The sequence below is a fragment of the Cynoglossus semilaevis genome, chromosome 13 (genome assembly GCF_000523025.1).
Source record: "Cynoglossus semilaevis isolate Cse_v1.0 chromosome 13, Cse_v1.0, whole genome shotgun sequence".
In the NCBI taxonomy this organism is placed as follows: Eukaryota; Metazoa; Chordata; class Actinopteri; order Pleuronectiformes; family Cynoglossidae; genus Cynoglossus; species Cynoglossus semilaevis.
In genome coordinates, this window is record NC_024319.1 from 14,145,841 (window position 1) to 14,163,723 (window position 17,883).

The window sequence follows — 17,883 nt, forward strand, 5'->3', positions numbered from 1 at the left end:
CTAGGGGAAGCCTCTGTACCACCAATGGTGTGCACACCATAGTTTGAGACCTAAAACCTAAGGCAAACAGTTCTTAACACTGCATTGCCTCCACATTAGTAACAACACCACAGTAATTATCCATGACCAATATGTGGAACATTAGTCAAGAACAAAAGCTGACTAGCAGACATAAGCAGCCTGCCAGTGTGTGCTTACAAAACAATGTAGCAAAACGATCGAAGAGATTTAGGACATGCTAAAATGTGAATGTTTTAGCAAAGTTGCCTTGAAATGAACTTGAAACTTGACAAAGCACATTACCAGTAGATTAATAATTACATAAAAAAAAGGTAAGAACATTTTCCTAAATGTTAACCAAAAGAAAATCTGAATTCAGCTACACACCATATATCGTGGATTCTAAATTGCTGGAGAAGGTGGTTTTATTTTGCACTGTATTGTGAATAGACCAGGCTGTATTGTCCAAAGTTGTACCATGAAGTTGCAACTTTAAGTAGAAAGGCTTTAATAATAAAAACTATGTCAGGGAAATTAGATCAGAAAATGTTTTGTACTGTTCCCCAGAATCCAGAAAACAAAATCGAACTTTCCTCAGATTCCATTACACAGAACAAAGGTCAAAATGTTGATTTTCTACCATGAGCTTTGGCAGCTTGTGCTCACTGATGCTCTTAATCACACTAACCTTTCCCATCTTATCTCATTTGTAGGTGGAATGTGAATCTGCCCACTGCGATGCTTTTCTAGTCGGGTCTTATCACCTGCCAAAATGAGGCTGATGCCCTGCTCGCCTCCGCCCGTTCTGCCCGCCATTGTGGCTCTCACCTTAGCCGTCGCCGCCTTACCTCTTCTGTCCTCAGGGGCCACACCGTTCCCCCAGGACCTGGAGCCAGTCAGCATCGTGGGCAGAGAGTGTAAGTTCAGACTCACTTTCTGTTGCTATAGTAATCCTGATTGGAGGAATACATGTGAGCAAGAGTTGTTGAGGTGTGTCTCATCACTGGGGAACACAGCTTTGTGATGTGGATCAGTTTGAGGGCATCTTTGCAAAGAGCACATTTGCATTAGTTGGTTTGGATGCTGGCACTGTTTATTGTGTTTGTTTTGTTTTTGTGAAAGTGAGAACTGAAATCAGTTTTTGTGCTGAACATAAGTCAGTGTTAAGATGCTGCTAAATAAGTGTTTACATTAGATTTTATGGCATTGGTGGAAGAACTGTAGAAATAAAGTTTGGTCAGTTGAGATCTGTCAATTTTATTTTTAGTCAAGGACAAGAATCAATAATTTTACCTGAAGCCAAGAAAACAAGGTGAAAGTAGTGATTTAGTTTTTAAATTTCCCCCAGACTTAACCTTATCCAGTTGTTGAATTATAATAGGGATGACCATCACTTGCAATAATTTCATCCCAACTTTTAACATGTACATCTCTGCTACATAAAGAACATAAACAAAATAACTATGTTTTCTAAATCTAATTTATTGTAATACTTATCCTTACCTGTAGACTGTACTTATAACTTCTGGTAGTACACAGTATTGTTAAATTACTGCCTTCTCCCGTTTCTCTTTAGTTAAACTTAAGTAAATCATCAGACATCGGTGTCACTCTCCCGACGCCATTCCCTTAAGGATGTCCCCCTCCGTCCCGCAGCTCCTTGGCCCTGTCTGGCAGGCATTCATCAATGTCCATCATTGAGGAGGTGGTCAGAAGTGATTCCCACTTCTTAATGTAATGGCCCATAATTGATTTAAGAGGTGGCCGAGACCGTGGCCCACGTACTGTAATTGATCTATTTGGAAGAGAGCAACTGGACCATTAGCAGAAATAGCAGCGCGCTAATAGTGCTATATGTGGAGCTCCATCCCAGGTGTAATGAGAGCAATTTGTCACCTCGGCCTCCAGCAGGTGACAGCGTGGCACAAGGTCGCCGAGAAACTCTGCGATACTTCCTTTATGAATGGTTGTCCTCCATCAGGCCACCGTCTGCGAAGCCGAAGACGAGTTAAAACGACCGAATGATTCAACTCAGCACTTTGTCTCGTTGTGACAAACTCAGGGCTGAGTGGTTTTCACTGAATCACTTTTTTTTGTTTGCACCATTAAAGTGTTTTGTTGCTTTATTTCATTCTTGGCACAGTGCACATACAGTACACGACAAGGCTTTTTGTTACTTAAAGGGAGAAGTCACATTAAAAACAGTCACAATAACTGTTAGAAGTTACATTTTCTGAAGAACTTTCTGACTAGTTTGGATTACTGGAAAATTCTTTATGAATTTCTTTTTACTGTGGCTGTTTTACTGAGAGACACAAACATGTCTGGAGTGGAGAGGAGAATGATTTTATCAGTTTGCCGACAATAATAGCAGCAAGAGTTTTATTGGACCTTCTCTGTCCAAAGGCTGTTTGGACCTTTGTGAATTTAAGAATTAAAGCCAACACTTTCATGGTTTTCAAGTCAAGTCTTTCAGTTGACAGTTTTGCTCATATAGGCAGGTGAAATTCTGATCATGTAGATGACCTTGAAAATATTCAGTGGACTCTCCAGCCACTAAAGAAGTGCAGTGGTCACTCCTGTGCTGATTGTCAACATGCTTTATATAGGATCAAAAATGAACCAACAGTTATATTAGATTATATACTACAAAAAAAAAAACAAAAAAAAAAAACAATTGAGACAGTTCACTTGAAGGGAGCTTGTTTAGGATGCAAATAATGTTAGAAACTAGTTTCTCAATGCCATGGAATTAATAATAATAACAATAATAGTAATAATTTAAAATGTTTTGATCCCCTATTTGGGAAACCTTTGTGTTAACAGCCCCCAGCAGGTGCCCAGTATGTGGGTATTACTGGTTATAACAACACTGTTTTCCTCATTTCCTAAAATAGAACTATTAAAGTGACTTCTTCATCATAAGATGTTTTGCATGCAGTCCTAAACTCTTGCCCTCTGTTGCTACAGCTTAACTTTTCTAACCAAAAAGCTCGATCCAGTTCTCATGTCTCGTCTCATGTCTGGTCCGTTGCTGATCCTGCAGCTGAAAACGCAGTGCTCTGTGAAAACAGTTTGAGGCTGGGTTCCAATCCCACTCAGGTGATTTGAATCGACTTAAGGTTTCAATGGTTTGTACCAAGGTGGCCGTAAAAGCCCGAGGATGTGGAGCCAGCTTTTAATTCACTCTCGCTCATTCATGTTTAGCCAAGAAGCCAGGATTAAACTCTGGACATCAACCCCCCTGACCCCCTGTAGCTGTGAGCGGTGCCCTGACTGCCCCTTCAAACTTTGCTGGGTGAGACAATGCTGAGGAGTAATTAAAAAAACCCTCATTCGCTTCTGAGAGGAGTGTGTAGCTGGGCCACTAAGCCACTAAGCTGCAGGGAGCCTCTCCACCACAGACAGTACAGCAGGGTCCTGCTCTCAGCCAACATTAGGAGTTTAAATCTCTGAACGGTCGATTGGAGACGAGCAGTTAGGGGACCGTACGACTCCCTGTGGAGAGACTCGTTTCAGGTTGTGGTGTACTTCTAGAGGGGGTTGCTAATTCAGCAGCCACCCAGGTCAGAAGGGAGGCTGGAGGGTACTTAAATACTCTACAGATGGAGATCGCTGTGGCCCTGAGCCCAATCTATACCTGGGTTGAAAAAGGAAAAGTGCAGAGGAAGTCTCAGTGATGTGGAAGTCGACCTGGTGTCAGTCCACTGCCATTGTTGAGTGGACTAGCTTCATTCCTGCCTCCGGCTACCATCTGTTCCACTTCTAAATGTACACGTCCTTTTATGGACTGTCATCATTTTAATGTTACTGTTAAACTCCCGCTGTTTTAATTGATCAGCGTCCGACTCTAAACACCCTTAAAATATTTCAATTTGTACTTACATTTGGCACAGACTACATACTGTACATGTACTGTACAACTCTATAGGACAAATACTTGCAGGACAGAAAGAGTCACAGCAGCATCAACAACAAACTGAGTATTTAGAGATTTTAACATCTCTGATTGGCTGTTTTCTCCCATCCCATTTTCCATCCACAAAATCAGTTCAGTTCAGCTGTGTGAGATGTGTATCAAATGTGAATGATGGTGTGGACGGTGTATTTCCATGTGTTTTTGTGCTGCAGCACACTCACTTCTGTATTTGGATCTATTTCTTATTCATAGCTTTTCCAGGTGGACACATTTTAGTTGCATTGCCAGACACCATACAGCTGAATTCTTTTTTCTTTTTTTTTGACCTCCGACCCCCCCACTATTTCTATTTAAGCACGGCTCGACCAGAGGGAGACACCCTACCATTGAGACACTCCTTGATTTCCCTCCTTGTCCTTACTTGGCTCAGTCCCCAGACCTGTCTGTTAAAAGCATTTAGAGCTGTTTATTTAAATCAGAATGACTTCTTTGACACCAACGCAGCGTCTCCAAAAATACTCATTAGCATAACGTCTGTGTATAGGTCAAATTATAACCTTCAGTTTGTTTGGCTTTTTTCTTTTCTTTTATCTACAAAAGTGTCATTTTCTGAAGTATAGATAAATGTCGTCTGGGTTATTACAAACAAAACAAGTTTGATTTTCTTTTTTTTTTATGTGGAAATAATCTTGTTTCTCTCCTCTGCCCAAGCAATTATAATATTTCTCTCTTTTTTCTCTACATATGTATACAGCATCATACCTCTACCCGAGCTTCCAGGGACTCTTGTCGGACAATGACACCGTCCGCCTAGGCCTGGACTTCCAGAGGATGCTGAAGATCAACCACATGCTCTACATTGCTGCCAGGTCAGTGACAGTCACTATATAGTTATTATAATATTTTATATATATATTATATATACTGCTTTAATGTTACAGTGAGTATATTTGATTCATAGCATTTTTATAATAAGAAGAATTCTAGTGAAATATTATGATTATTCTTTACCCTTGGATATCCCAGGTAAACCATAAAGAGCATTTTCAAAATTGTCCAAATATTATATAATGTGCTTATTATTCTATTCACCAACTGGTAAATTTTTGCTATTATTGTTATTATTGTGCTGCAGGAGATAATACTAATGATATTACTTAGAATATCGTATTATTATTACTATTATTATGAATAGGAGTAATTTTTAAAATAAAAAACTCATTACAATTTTTCACTTGTTAAATAAGTTTCAACATTGATTTGACTCTGTTTTTAAACTTTTCTGAGGAAAACCAAGGGTTCACAATGTCAATGTAAAATCTTCTCCGTTCTGAAAGCTCCACATAAAATCTTCTCTAAATAGATTCTTCTCTGCTCAGGGCATTCTCGAGGTGTGAATGTTCCACAACTTGCTTATATATTTTAGTAGTGTGATTCATTTGAGGCGGCACCTCCACAACAAACTACTTTCAGATTTGGCAGCACCTTTAAAAGCGTTTCTCCCGCAGCTCTCTGCCTAATTGTGTGTTGCCCGGGCTCTCGATCAAGATGTCGTAGGTTAATTATCCAAAAGGTACGAGGTGGCAGCTCCTCTCCTTATTTTCACTGCACTGGATAAATTCTGCCCTACGTCTTGGCTTCTTCTCAAAACACAGTGCAGAAGGTGCCAAGGGCCTCCAAATGTATGGCGTCTCTTAATGTACACAAAGTGACAAGTGTTTTTTTTTTGTTTGTTTTTTTTTCCTTCTTTCCAAACAACACTCCTCACTCCTCCCGGTGATTCATATGGATTTGCTGACGGCCAGGAAACTTTGGCTGTTGGAAAAGTTTTTTGTGAGCTTCTGAAATTGAAAAGCCAATAAAAGTGCCTGTTGTTGCGGCTTCAATCTGCCGTTGTTGAATGGCATTGATCGTTCCTTTTCCAACAAATTAGAAGCTTTTCTTTTTTTTTTGAGGGTGGGTTTTTGAGTGAAAGCGTTGAGACAGAGGATTGTAGAGCTTTGTAAATCCTCTAATGGTAACCCAACTCTGTCTCTTGCAGGGACCATGTGTTTGCCATCAATCTCGCAGAGTCATCTGAGCAGATAATCCCAAAACAGGTAGGAACGTCTGTTCAACATTAAATCTTCTGCTCTTCAGATGGTTGTTAAAACTCCAGCATTTGGTTCCAACATAAGTAACATATGCTTCTTCGTGCACAGTTCGAGACTAATTTGTTAGTTACCAGAGGTGCTGTTATTTTGGGGCATTGTTAAACCGATACTAAAACTAATAATTGACTAAAATCCACATTCAGTCGAAGTAAAACGATAACATCCATGTGTCAGATGGAAAAAAAAGTAGCTTAGCATGTCAACAGTGGTGCTCGGAGGAAATATCTTGGAAGCTATCAGTGATCATCTGGCCACAAATGAGACCACAGAGACTAAAGGACCGTATTTGGGACTTCCTGTATAGACGGCAAAAATCATCGCCAGGACTTCTGTTTTCCATCCGCTGTTAGACGTTTTTAGCAAAGCAAGCACAGAAATAGAGTAACTGTTTGAAAAAATAGAAAATTTTTAAATTTTTCTTTTTTTTTTCATAGAACAATTATAGACTTACTGCATTTATAGATAAACACAGATGCTTTCAAAATCCTTGAGACATAACACATTACATTATATCTTACCTATTAAACCATAGAATGCATAAAACAAACATTTATTCACTGACACATTCACTTGAATTGTAAAACAATACAGACTAGAAAATGTTAAATGTGTATAAAATACTTACTTTTTAATGTTCAGCTTCTTAACATTGAGTGTTGCCAAAAAAAAAAAAACAAACTAATGAGTTCTTCATAAAAAAACAAACTACATTAAAAACAGAACTGTCAAAAACCTTCAGAATTTAACAGGGAAAAAAAAACTTGTTGGTGTATCTTATTGTTTTCCTATCTATGTTTTTCCTGCCTTTCCATTCAAGTATTAAGCAAACCCTCTTCAGACATGCATCCAATCCAAGTGGAGTGGTGCTCTGGCGGCTGCTGAAGTGCCACGCTCGCTCCTATCTGAATCTCATTTGTCAAACATGATTGCACTTAAATAAAAGCCCTCAGAGGCCTGGGCTTTTGTTTGCTTGTATTTAGATTAGTGCCAAACATGGGTTTTTCAGTCTGATCAGGCAGCCGCTCCATGTCGGGGGGATCTAAGCTATTGATTGGGGTTGTCCGACATCTGAGCTCGACAATGTTACGTGATGCATTTGTTTAGCCATTCAGAAAGAAAAAGAAAAAAAAAGCACAACTGCGCGGCCTTACTGTGTCGGCGGGAAGGGAGAAGAAAGTTATTGAAGAAAACCCTGCCAATAGATGAAGAGAACTGCGCATCCTCTTCATCACAGATCGGTGTCTTCACTTTGGCTCATGTTTAAAACCAGCTTCGGTCTTCTTACAGCAGGGTGCTTATTCACATTCTCCACCATGGTGATTTCCACGGCTCTGTGTGGCCATATGTATTTATTAGTAAACCAAATCCAACACGGACAAGGCAAGACCTATTAGCATAATGCTGACTCCCAGGGATTCTTGTCAGATCCTTACACAGTCACACAGTGGGTGTTCTGAGCGAAGACCCGGGGTGCTGCATTTTAACCCACAGACTTGAAAGAGACTGTCAGTCAGGCATTGATGGATATGTTAGTCCTTATCACACTGATGAAACCCTCTGATTAAAAAAAAACTGTAATAACCTGTGGCGTGTTTGGAGTCGGAGATACAGGAAACCAGTCATAGCATGTACTGTAAGGGAATCCCCCTCCTAAAGACAAAGACATATTCTGTAGTTTGTGTACTTACAACAAAAACCATGGAAATCCCAAAAGATCTGTATTAGTGTAGACAGCAGTCATTAGCTTTTATGGCATCTCTTATTCTAGAATAACACACAAGATTACACAATATATAATGGTGATGTTAGGTTCAGAGAAAACCAAAATAACGTGTTATAGAAATGGAAACTGTGACTGATTTGGGGTTGTGATTTATCATCCAATAATATAATATAGGTTTGAAGTTTTTTCAAATTTCCAATACTTCTCGAGTCTTATTTAATGCTCTCTTTATGTATGTAAACAGGTCAGGATTGTTTCAGCCCCACCTGTCCCCGTCGGCCCAACAAAAAACCTGACAAACTACATTTGTAAATGTATTGAACTAAACCAAATAACGTCATACGTTATAATAAATAACATCAGATAATACAAAAGTCAAAGAAGAGACCATAAAAGTGCAGCTGTGCCATCATCAGTTGAACCATTGAAAATGTCCTCCCGTTTTTCGCACCACACTTTTCATGTCTTCGTTCCCCACCAGTGGGAAGCACTGAGCTATACCGTACAACATCCCCGAATGATTTACAGTGGTTTGTATCACTATCAGCTAATCACCTTTTTCAGTGGTGGTCTTGAGTTCCCCTGGTAGTCCACACTCACAATTTCCACTAGTACTGTCCCTGGTTTAGGGTACGAGCATGTTCTAGAAAAACATACTGAATAACACATGTAACAGACAACATTTAGCATAAATGAGCAACAGAGTGATTCAGTTGAAGAGACCCTGCAGCTGAACCCAATATCCATCCTCACTAATCAGTTGTTTTGTCGCTTGGGAAAACCTATTTTCTTGCATGGAAAACTATGACTGAAAAAACATCTGACAAACAGCATGTTACTGTCACAAGTTTCACAAAACCAAAAAAAAAAAAAAAACTTTTCAGTGTACATTTACTTCTTGTTCCAAACAGGAAGCTCTGTGGTCAATTTATAAAACACTAACCCACATGATCAAAGATGATTTCAGATCCGTCCTTCAGACACAACAATTACTTCTGAAGATTGTGTAGATTTTCTTATAACTTACTGGCCCCGCAGCAGTGAATACCGTCATTGAACAATCTTGTATCTGGTGGAGAGTTGACCTTGGGCAACTTCTCTGTGAAAAGTAAAATAATTTATTGGTATAAACTAAAGTCAACTCCTGTTTACTCCTGTCTGAGGAAATGTTTTCAGAGGAAATGAGCTCATTAAGTACATCTGAATAAAGCCCTTCTCTTATCACGAGTGTCTTCGTTTCATCAAAACAGCTGACAGTTTTCCCCCGCCCCAGGGAACCACACTGAATTCACAAGTTTTTGACTAGTTTCTGGTGCTGCTGCGGAAAATAAGATTATGAGCCACCAGGGAGTGACTGACATGAAAACAACAGAATGAGGAGCTTTAGTTTTAGGTGTTTTTCAGGGACTCACAGTGTAATAGTGCAATAGCGTACTAGCATTTAGCGCCACAGAAACATCGAAATTGATTATAATCATGGGTGGAGTTATTGTAAAGCGGCCATTGATCGCAATTTTAATATCTAAACATCCACTTTTGGCCAATTTTGTACTTTTCAAACTAGATATGGATCTTCCTGCTTTCCTTTCATCTTTCATTTTTTTACATTTTTTAACAACAAAATATTAAAAAATCAACCTGCTGCTCCCATATTTTGGCAGACTGGTTTGTAGACTTGCAGTCTGTCAGTTTTAACATCATCATTTAATTTTTTCTTAGGTGTCAAACTATGGCATCAGCCTGAGGATGTGATTGAAATCACTACTGACAAATAATCACTTCTCCAACCAGCCCTTTAAATAGAACAACATTGCTTTATTGGTTGCATTCAGTAAACATTTCAACTCTTTGACGACATGCACCGTCTACTGAAGAAAACTACGATGTATGCTCTTTGTCAAGTTTGAAGGAAGGACATCTTGGGCTTCAGTTCTCTGTTTGAACTGCATTATAAATGAATAGATTCCACGTGGTAAACATCAGGTAGACATTTCCCATCCACAGGAGTCAGAGTACATTAATAAATAAACTCACATTACTGCCAGCAGAAGTGTGCCCATGTCTGGATGTTGACGTAACGTCCATGACTGTGTCAAGACGGTGATTAAAAATGTGGTTCTGTATGAAAGCCTGTGGATGTTTACTTATTTAAAAATCATTAGTGTTTGTGAAAACAATGGACGCCATAGTTGAGTTGTACTGTAGGACATGAGCTCAGGAAAAGTTACACTGTTTGACATCCAAACAAACAATATAACAAGGCTGTCACTGTAATCCAGCAGTCCATAACCTTTTTCGTACCAAGGACCAGTCAGTCGGTAGGGGCTGTTACTGTGGACTAGTAGCACCGTACCATTACATTTTCAAAATAAAACATGTTTTAGATTTTATTCTGTTAGTGGAGTCTGGATGACAGATTATTTTGAAATATTGTCAGATTCTCTTTGAATGAAGTAAATAACTGAAAATGAAGTACATTTTTCAGTGTCCCACTGCGGGCCATTAACAAATGACCCATGGACTGTTACCAGTCTGCAGACCTGGGGTTGGGGACCCCTGCTGTAAACTATAATTAATCTGACACTCGAGGCATTCTGGGTTTTTTTTTTTTGCTGGATTATTTAGTTACTCTATCAGACAATTTAAAGGGCCGTGCTACAGTTTTAACTCTACAGCCCCATTATAATCCACAGGAGTTTATGGTTCAAAGGTTAAGGGTTTCAGGGCGGACACGAGGAGTGGGTCTGTGTCTCCGTCACTCAGGTTCATGAACTGTGAGTGGATACATGCAAAATCAATTCAGTGGGAATCGGTGAATGAGCACAACTGTTGGGTTTACTTAGTGGTATCGATGTGCTCTCAGAATTCAGGTCTTTAAATTATCTGTCATTACATGTGAACACATTAAACCTTTTACTGGCCGACCTTGCTAACTGGCTGATGGATGTTTTTCCAATGTACTGCACTTCAGCAGTAGGTGTGTGCATGTGCATGTGCATGTGGGGTCAGGGCGAGGCTAATTGGCTGCCCCGGCCCCCGTACCCTCTGATTCTTCGGTGTTCTTGAACATCCACACACGCCTCGCTGACTGACATTTCTTAGTCGGTGATTTGCCACAACAGGCACGGGAGCAGGCTGCACAAACAGCCATGATTCGCCTATTGTTTGTTTGTTTCGTTGTTTGTTTGTTTTCCCTCCACAGCAGCTTATTGAAGTTAATGAGATTTCCATCACAGCTGTCTCTTAGCAGCACTTAAACGATTGGGACCAAGAGAAGCTGTGATGGTGAGAAACAGCTTGTCTTTGAGCTGACAGTTGGCTGTCTGTTCATTTTTCAGAAACTGACGTGGAAGACAAAGAACGTGGAGAAATGCACTGTGAGGGGGAAGAACAGCGTGAGTACACTCATTCTTTATCGTAATCTGCATCTCTGTTTATGTTCACCTCTGCCTTTGATTCTCCTAAAAGGTGTTGTGTAATGAGCAGTGGTTGGAGGGGAACTTATCAGAATCAATGCCACAGGCACCAGGGGAAGGAACATGTATTTAGGAACATTTTTCAGATAAGAGAAAATACAGGGATCAACCTGGGACAAAAATCCTGCCTGTTTTTTCTATATTCCCTTTTTTCCTCCTGATGACATTTTTGGCACATGATCATATCAAAAGTTTGTACCATGACAAGCACACAACGCAGGGTTTTTGATTAAAAAAAAAAAAAACACTAAAAGGTCTCCCTCCAAAATCCAGTGCTGAATGGCATCCTGGCTAACATGTGCAGCTCATACTACTGATGTTGCTAAGCTAACCTAATAGCCTGGCCTGTAAACAAGGTTTTACAGTATCAGTGTGCTATCTTAGGATTGGCTAAACACAACACAATTACTAATGTCAAGAAATCACCACAGCAGGAAAGGATCGATTTCATAACAGCTTATTTAGTTACTCTATCAGACAATTTAAAGGGCCGTGCTACAGTTTTAACTCTACAGCCCCATTATAATCCACAGGAGTTTATGGTTCAAAGGTTAAGGGTTTCAGGGCGGACACGAGGAGTGGGTCTGTGTCTCCGTCACTCAGGTTCATGAACTGTGAGTGGATACATGCAAAATCAATTCAGTGGGAATCGGTGAATGAGCACAACTGTTGGGTTTACTTAGTGGTATCGATGTGCTCTCAGAATTCAGGTCTTTAAATTATCTGTCATTACATGTGAACACATTAAACCTTTTACTGGCCGACCTTGCTAACTGGCTGATGGATGTTTTTCCAATGTACTGCACTTCAGCAGTAGGTGTGTGCATGTGCATGTGCATGTGGGGTCAGGGCGAGGCTAATTGGCTGCCCCGGCCCCCGTACCCTCTGATTCTTCGGTGTTCTTGAACATCCACACACGCCTCGCTGACTGACATTTCTTAGTCGGTGATTTGCCACAACAGGCACGGGAGCAGGCTGCACAAACAGCCATGATTCGCCTATTGTTTGTTTGTTTCGTTGTTTGTTTGTTTTCCCTCCACAGCAGCTTATTGAAGTTAATGAGATTTCCATCACAGCTGTCTCTTAGCAGCACTTAAACGATTGGGACCAAGAGAAGCTGTGATGGTGAGAAACAGCTTGTCTTTGAGCTGACAGTTGGCTGTCTGTTCATTTTTCAGAAACTGACGTGGAAGACAAAGAACGTGGAGAAATGCACTGTGAGGGGGAAGAACAGCGTGAGTACACTCATTCTTTATCGTAATCTGCATCTCTGTTTATGTTCACCTCTGCCTTTGATTCTCCTAAAAGGTGTTGTGTAATGAGCAGTGGTTGGAGGGGAACTTATCAGAATCAATGCCACAGGCACCAGGGGAAGGAACATGTATTTAGGAACATTTTTCAGATAAGAGAAAATACAGGGATCAACCTGGGACAAAAATCCTGCCTGTTTTTTCTATATTCCCTTTTTTCCTCCTGATGACATTTTTGGCACATGATCATATCAAAAGTTTGTACCATGACAAGCACACAACGCAGGGTTTTTGATTAAAAAAAAAAAAAAACACTAAAAGGTCTACCTCCAAAATCCAGTGCTGAATGGCATCCTGGCTAACATGTGCAGCTCATACTACTGATGTTGCTAAGCTAACCTAATAGCCTGGCCTGTAAACAAGGTTTTACAGTATCAGTGTGCTATCTTAGGATTGGCTAAACACAACACAATTACTAATGTCAAGAAATCACCACAGCAGGAAAGGATCGATTTCATAACAGCTTAAAAATCTAAAATCATTTCAAATCTGGGAAGATTAATCAGATTACATTTTTAACATAGAAGCAGAAACAGAATGACGTGCACTGTATATCCCATAATTCCACAATCCATCCACCGTCACTGTCTGTACACATACCATCTTATATAAAACAGCACCTTACACACACATACACCGTGCTTGTGTGTGGAGGCGGCTGGAGATTTCACATTAGTCTGGCTTGTGTCAGACCAGAGAAGGTACTGACATCAAGCAGAGATTCTAAGAACTGAGGGTTCCGAGGCTACATCTATTTATTATACTGTACGTAGTCCATGTTTAGTTCTTACATAATCATACAAAAATAAAAAATATGATGTATTGCAAAATAGTTACCAAATAATTTGAAAACAAAATTGTTTACCTTCTCCAAGTCTTTTTTGTGGTGCTACTGCGTTGGCGTCCACGTGAATCTGTTCCTCAAGCCCTTTTCTCCTTCTCCTCACAGGACGAATGTTACAACTACATCAAAGTGCTGGTTCCCCGTAACGATGAAACACTGTTTGCCTGCGGCACCAATGCCTTCAACCCCACCTGTCGTAACTACAAGGTAAGACAACAGCGCGCCTGCGTGCTGCCTCCAGGCTTCAATTACCCATAAAACACCTCATTGCAGTTGACCTCACACGCTTTTGACCACAGCTTTGAAGGCGACATTTGATTTGTACGCCGTTATTTCTGCTGTAAACTGGGAAACAACTAATCACCCGTCACGTTCGGTCCGAGCTGCATTTCTGTGAAGGTGCCATTAGACGAGATACGGTGTCATAAATGCTCACATAAACACAGTTCTCACACAGGCTCCGGCACAGATGGTGGGTTATGCATCAGTGAAAACAGGTTTACAGGTTGAGTCAGGGCCACATGTACAGCAAGGTGTGCTGCCACCTGCTTTCAATGCAGTCATGTTCATCACATCTTAGAATTTTCTGAATTCATTTGCATTCAAGTGTCCTCTCAGTACAAGGTTTAATGTCCTTTATTTATTCAGATAAAACCTCTCTTACAAGGCTGACCTGGCCAACAGGTCAGGCGCACAGGCCACTAAAACAGTAATCCTAAGTAGCTCACAAGTTGCTTTCTCTTCCTGCTGTATTTACTTGCTGTATTTGCTCTCTTTGTTCCTCTCGTCTACTGTTATTCCACATTCTTATTAACCCTCGACCAGAAATCCCCTCAGTCATATAATTTGATAATTAGGTAATAAAAAGTGTAATTTACTGGATGAAGTTTAAATTGTGAAATTGTAACTCATAATCATGACCTAGTATGATTACTCGTTAAATCGAGGTTATATTAATATTAAGATGAAATATCACAATTATGCAACGAGAATTCTGTAATGATTTTTAAAGTCTGCCGAAAAGCCATAATAATTAAAGAAAAAAAAAATATAATGTAATATTGCACAGATAGGTGTATACTACACAAACTGAGTCATAATTACAAGAAATTAGATGAGATACTGTATTCGATGTTTTATAATTATGTACATACTTCTAATCTCGTATTTTGGACTTCATTGGCTTAACCCTCCTTTAAAACAGCTTTAAATGTTATTGTTTTTTTTTAATTATAGTCCTAAATCATGAGGTTGTTCGGTTTTTCCTCTAGTGTGTACTGTGAAAAAGTACTTAATAGTAGTCAACATTGTTTGTGGAATCTAGTGAAATTTGGCAATAAGATAACCATTAAAAAAGCCAGGTCTGGAAGCCAGAGCTTCGACTTTTATTCAGTGATGACACAACAAACAGCTGTAATCTGAAAGAACACGCTCACACGTGAGAATGTCAGACCAAATCCCTAATGAAAGATGTATTGTTTAACCAAGACTGACATCATATAGTGAGACATCCATAAACAAAGGACTCCTCTGCTTATCACTCCATTTTCCTAAGCATTTCATGAATAACATTGGCCTTTGAATACTAGAAAAATTTCACCTCCCAGAAATTCTGTCATTCAGTCTAGACTTTCCTGGAATTTGCTTTTCTTTTTGGTTGTGTTTAAAACTCTCAGCTTTGAGTCTGCAATGTAGAATACCAAAGATGCTAGCCTTCACAATGTTCATAAACAGTTTTTTATTCTACAAATTTGAACTTGAGTTGACAGAGACATTTGACAGACACGTGCAGTTCTTCTGTGTTTTGACCGCAGCAGTGATGTGATAGCGGACCCGCACCAATGAACGACAGAACACTGGTGTTGGTTCAACAAGGGCAAAGATAAAGAAATCTGTTGACAGGAAAATCAGACTCTCTGATGATAGCAATAATACAGCAGCTGCTTTTTAAACACACACACACACACACACGAGGCTTAAGCAGGGAGACAAGCAGCAGATGAGGTTCTCAGCTGCACCTTGTCTCCATTAATATTATCCCCCACTGCATTGATAAATAACAGCAGGAAGAGTCAAAGCACCGCACTTCAGAAAAGACACAAACCATGTGGTTTAGGACAACGTGAAGGCAAGTTTGAAGTGTGTCGAACTGAACCAGCAGCAGCACAGAACCATCAGAGCAGGAGGGAATAGGAGTCTTACAGCACAGATAATAAATCTAACAACAGTGGGGGGTGAGTAACGGGGGGTGAGGGGCTGTAATCCAGAGAGAGGCTCAACAACTCAGGACTATATTTCAGTGAATCCTTTTTTTTTTTTTTGTCTTTCCACTGCTATACAATGAACTGACTCAGTGGTCCGTATCAGGGGGTTAGTGTGCGCGGCGTTCTTCTCTGGTTTCTGTGTTAGCGCCCAGTGAAATTATAAATCATCTTTACGTTCATATGGCCATAACAAAAGCATATTGTTCTCTATGGAAAACCCCATTTCGGCCAGTCAATGGGAATAAATTGAAAACACAGCCCTGATAATACGGGAAGAACACTCCGGCTCAGTCAGAATTACAAAAATGAATTCATTTAAACCCATAACTGAAACTTGAACTCACAGTTTTGGCTTTGCATGGATGAAGTTTGAACCCTTTTCCTTCACTGGCAAAAAGAGGGTTTCATTTCATGTATGTAAATGAGTGTGAACATTTAACTTAAGTACAATCTCAGCCGACTTTTGATTAATTTACTATTATTACTATTATATATATATATATATATATATATATGAAATTGAAAGCAACAAGGCATACAGTGAAAAAGTAGGATTGACATTTAACCATATTTACATTATAACATTATAATGTAATATGATTTATATAACGTTCCTTACATTATAATCTATAGAAATGTTACACAAATCATGCATTATTTTAAATGAATTCAAAAGTAGGCATTTTCCATTGGTCTTCATAATTAACTAAATAAAATTGTTATTTAATGTGGCCCATTTTAGAAGACAACAAGATTTTGTCCATCAACTCAGTTCTTTTTGTTTTCTCTGATGTTCTAATCCTAAAAAAAAAAAAACCCAGAGTTTTTAACATTTTTTTATTTCACATATTCCCCAGTTTAAATAGCCTTGCTGCATAAGTTTTGTACACCATATAAAGTTTGTTACACACTGACTGATGTAATCCGATAAAATCCTGCAGTTAAAATGTTTGATCAGAGCATCGTGTTAAAAATAGCAGTGAGTTTAAACTGCCATAACAGGTAGTAGAAGGTCCTACAGTGTAGAGGCCTCTGAAATAAAAACACAGCATTGGCAGGTAACATGTAAATGCTCCCCAGGTTTATGTCTGCTGTGTCACAGAGGACCTGCAGAGTCTCAGTGCACAGCTCCACCACGGTTTACCTTAAAATGTTTTGAAGAGTCTGAACTCATGGAAAACAGACGTCGTCATCCTCCTGCCACGGGCTCCCTGCAGCCACGAGCCACTGATTTACAGTTTAAGCAAAACACATCCACAGTTTCCTTCGCTGTGCGACCTCCCCAGCTGTGTTTCTGCATCACACCAACCCCACAGCACCATAAAGTCAGGGGGGGAAAACACACAGGAGATGACTATTCAGACAGCTGGGGAAAGAGGGAGCACGTGTGAGCCATATCAAGGAAACTGGCTGTGGGACGACCTGGAAAATCTGTGATAGACAACGGGGAATTGAGTGAGAAGTGGCTGTGGGTTTAATGTGTGTGTGTTTGTGTGTGTTGGTCAGAGACACAGATGAATGAATGTACCCAGCTATGAGCATGTAGCTCCACTGACCAGACTGCTGAGACAGCTGGTCTGCAGACAACAGAGAGGCTGTCTTCAACATGCGTTGCGAGATACAAAGACGAACCTTGAAGCGTCAAATCCATCTGTCTTCATCTGCCCCCGGCGCGAACCATGCTGCCATCACAACAAAAGCTTTGTTGAAACCTCACTTCTTGTCTGACTTCTGAGCTGCTTTTCTTTTAATGTCACCACCAACAACTTCTTTATGTCAAACCCTGTCAGAGGGAGTCTCATCACCGCGCAGCTCTCAAATTCAACAGACAGAGGAATCGGCTATCATTTGATGATGACAAACTCTGATTCCTTTATGCTAACACAGCCAAGGTTTCCCTTTTATACATCAGATTATCTTTATGTATTGTTCTTCAGAAATGATCAAGAAAATGTTTTGGACGCATTTCCTAATATTTACATCCTGTTTGGAATGTAACTCCAGTGACATCAAAGTAGTTTTTAAGTACGTTTAAGAGAGATGTGTCTGGGTCAGACTTTAGTGATGGAATCTAAATTGAAAGTCTTGCTTCTTAGACATTCAGCTTTAGGAGGTAATACTGGAACTGTATAATAAAAGGCCTGCTCTCATTCAATGGGAAAAGTCTTTGTCTTCTACCTTCAAGACTTGTCTT

The 17,883-nt window shown here is 39.9% G+C and overlaps 1 protein-coding gene across 3 annotated transcripts in view; it reads left to right on the forward strand.

Moving 5' to 3' along the window:
• The window catches only part of sema6cb (semaphorin 6Cb), an 88,412-nt gene that overhangs the window by 21,313 nt on the left and 49,216 nt on the right, over positions 1 to 17,883 (forward strand). For all 3 annotated transcript variants that reach the window (XM_017038083.2, XM_017038084.2, XM_017038082.2), the window contains exons 2-6: positions 714 to 917; positions 4,674 to 4,788; positions 5,961 to 6,018; positions 11,134 to 11,190; positions 13,531 to 13,632. In XM_017038083.2, coding sequence (XP_016893572.1) covers positions 773 to 917; positions 4,674 to 4,788; positions 5,961 to 6,018; positions 11,134 to 11,190; positions 13,531 to 13,632 — 477 coding nt within the window. In that variant the 5' untranslated portion in view covers positions 714 to 772. The remainder of the gene's footprint in view (positions 1 to 713; positions 918 to 4,673; positions 4,789 to 5,960; positions 6,019 to 11,133; positions 11,191 to 13,530; positions 13,633 to 17,883) is intronic.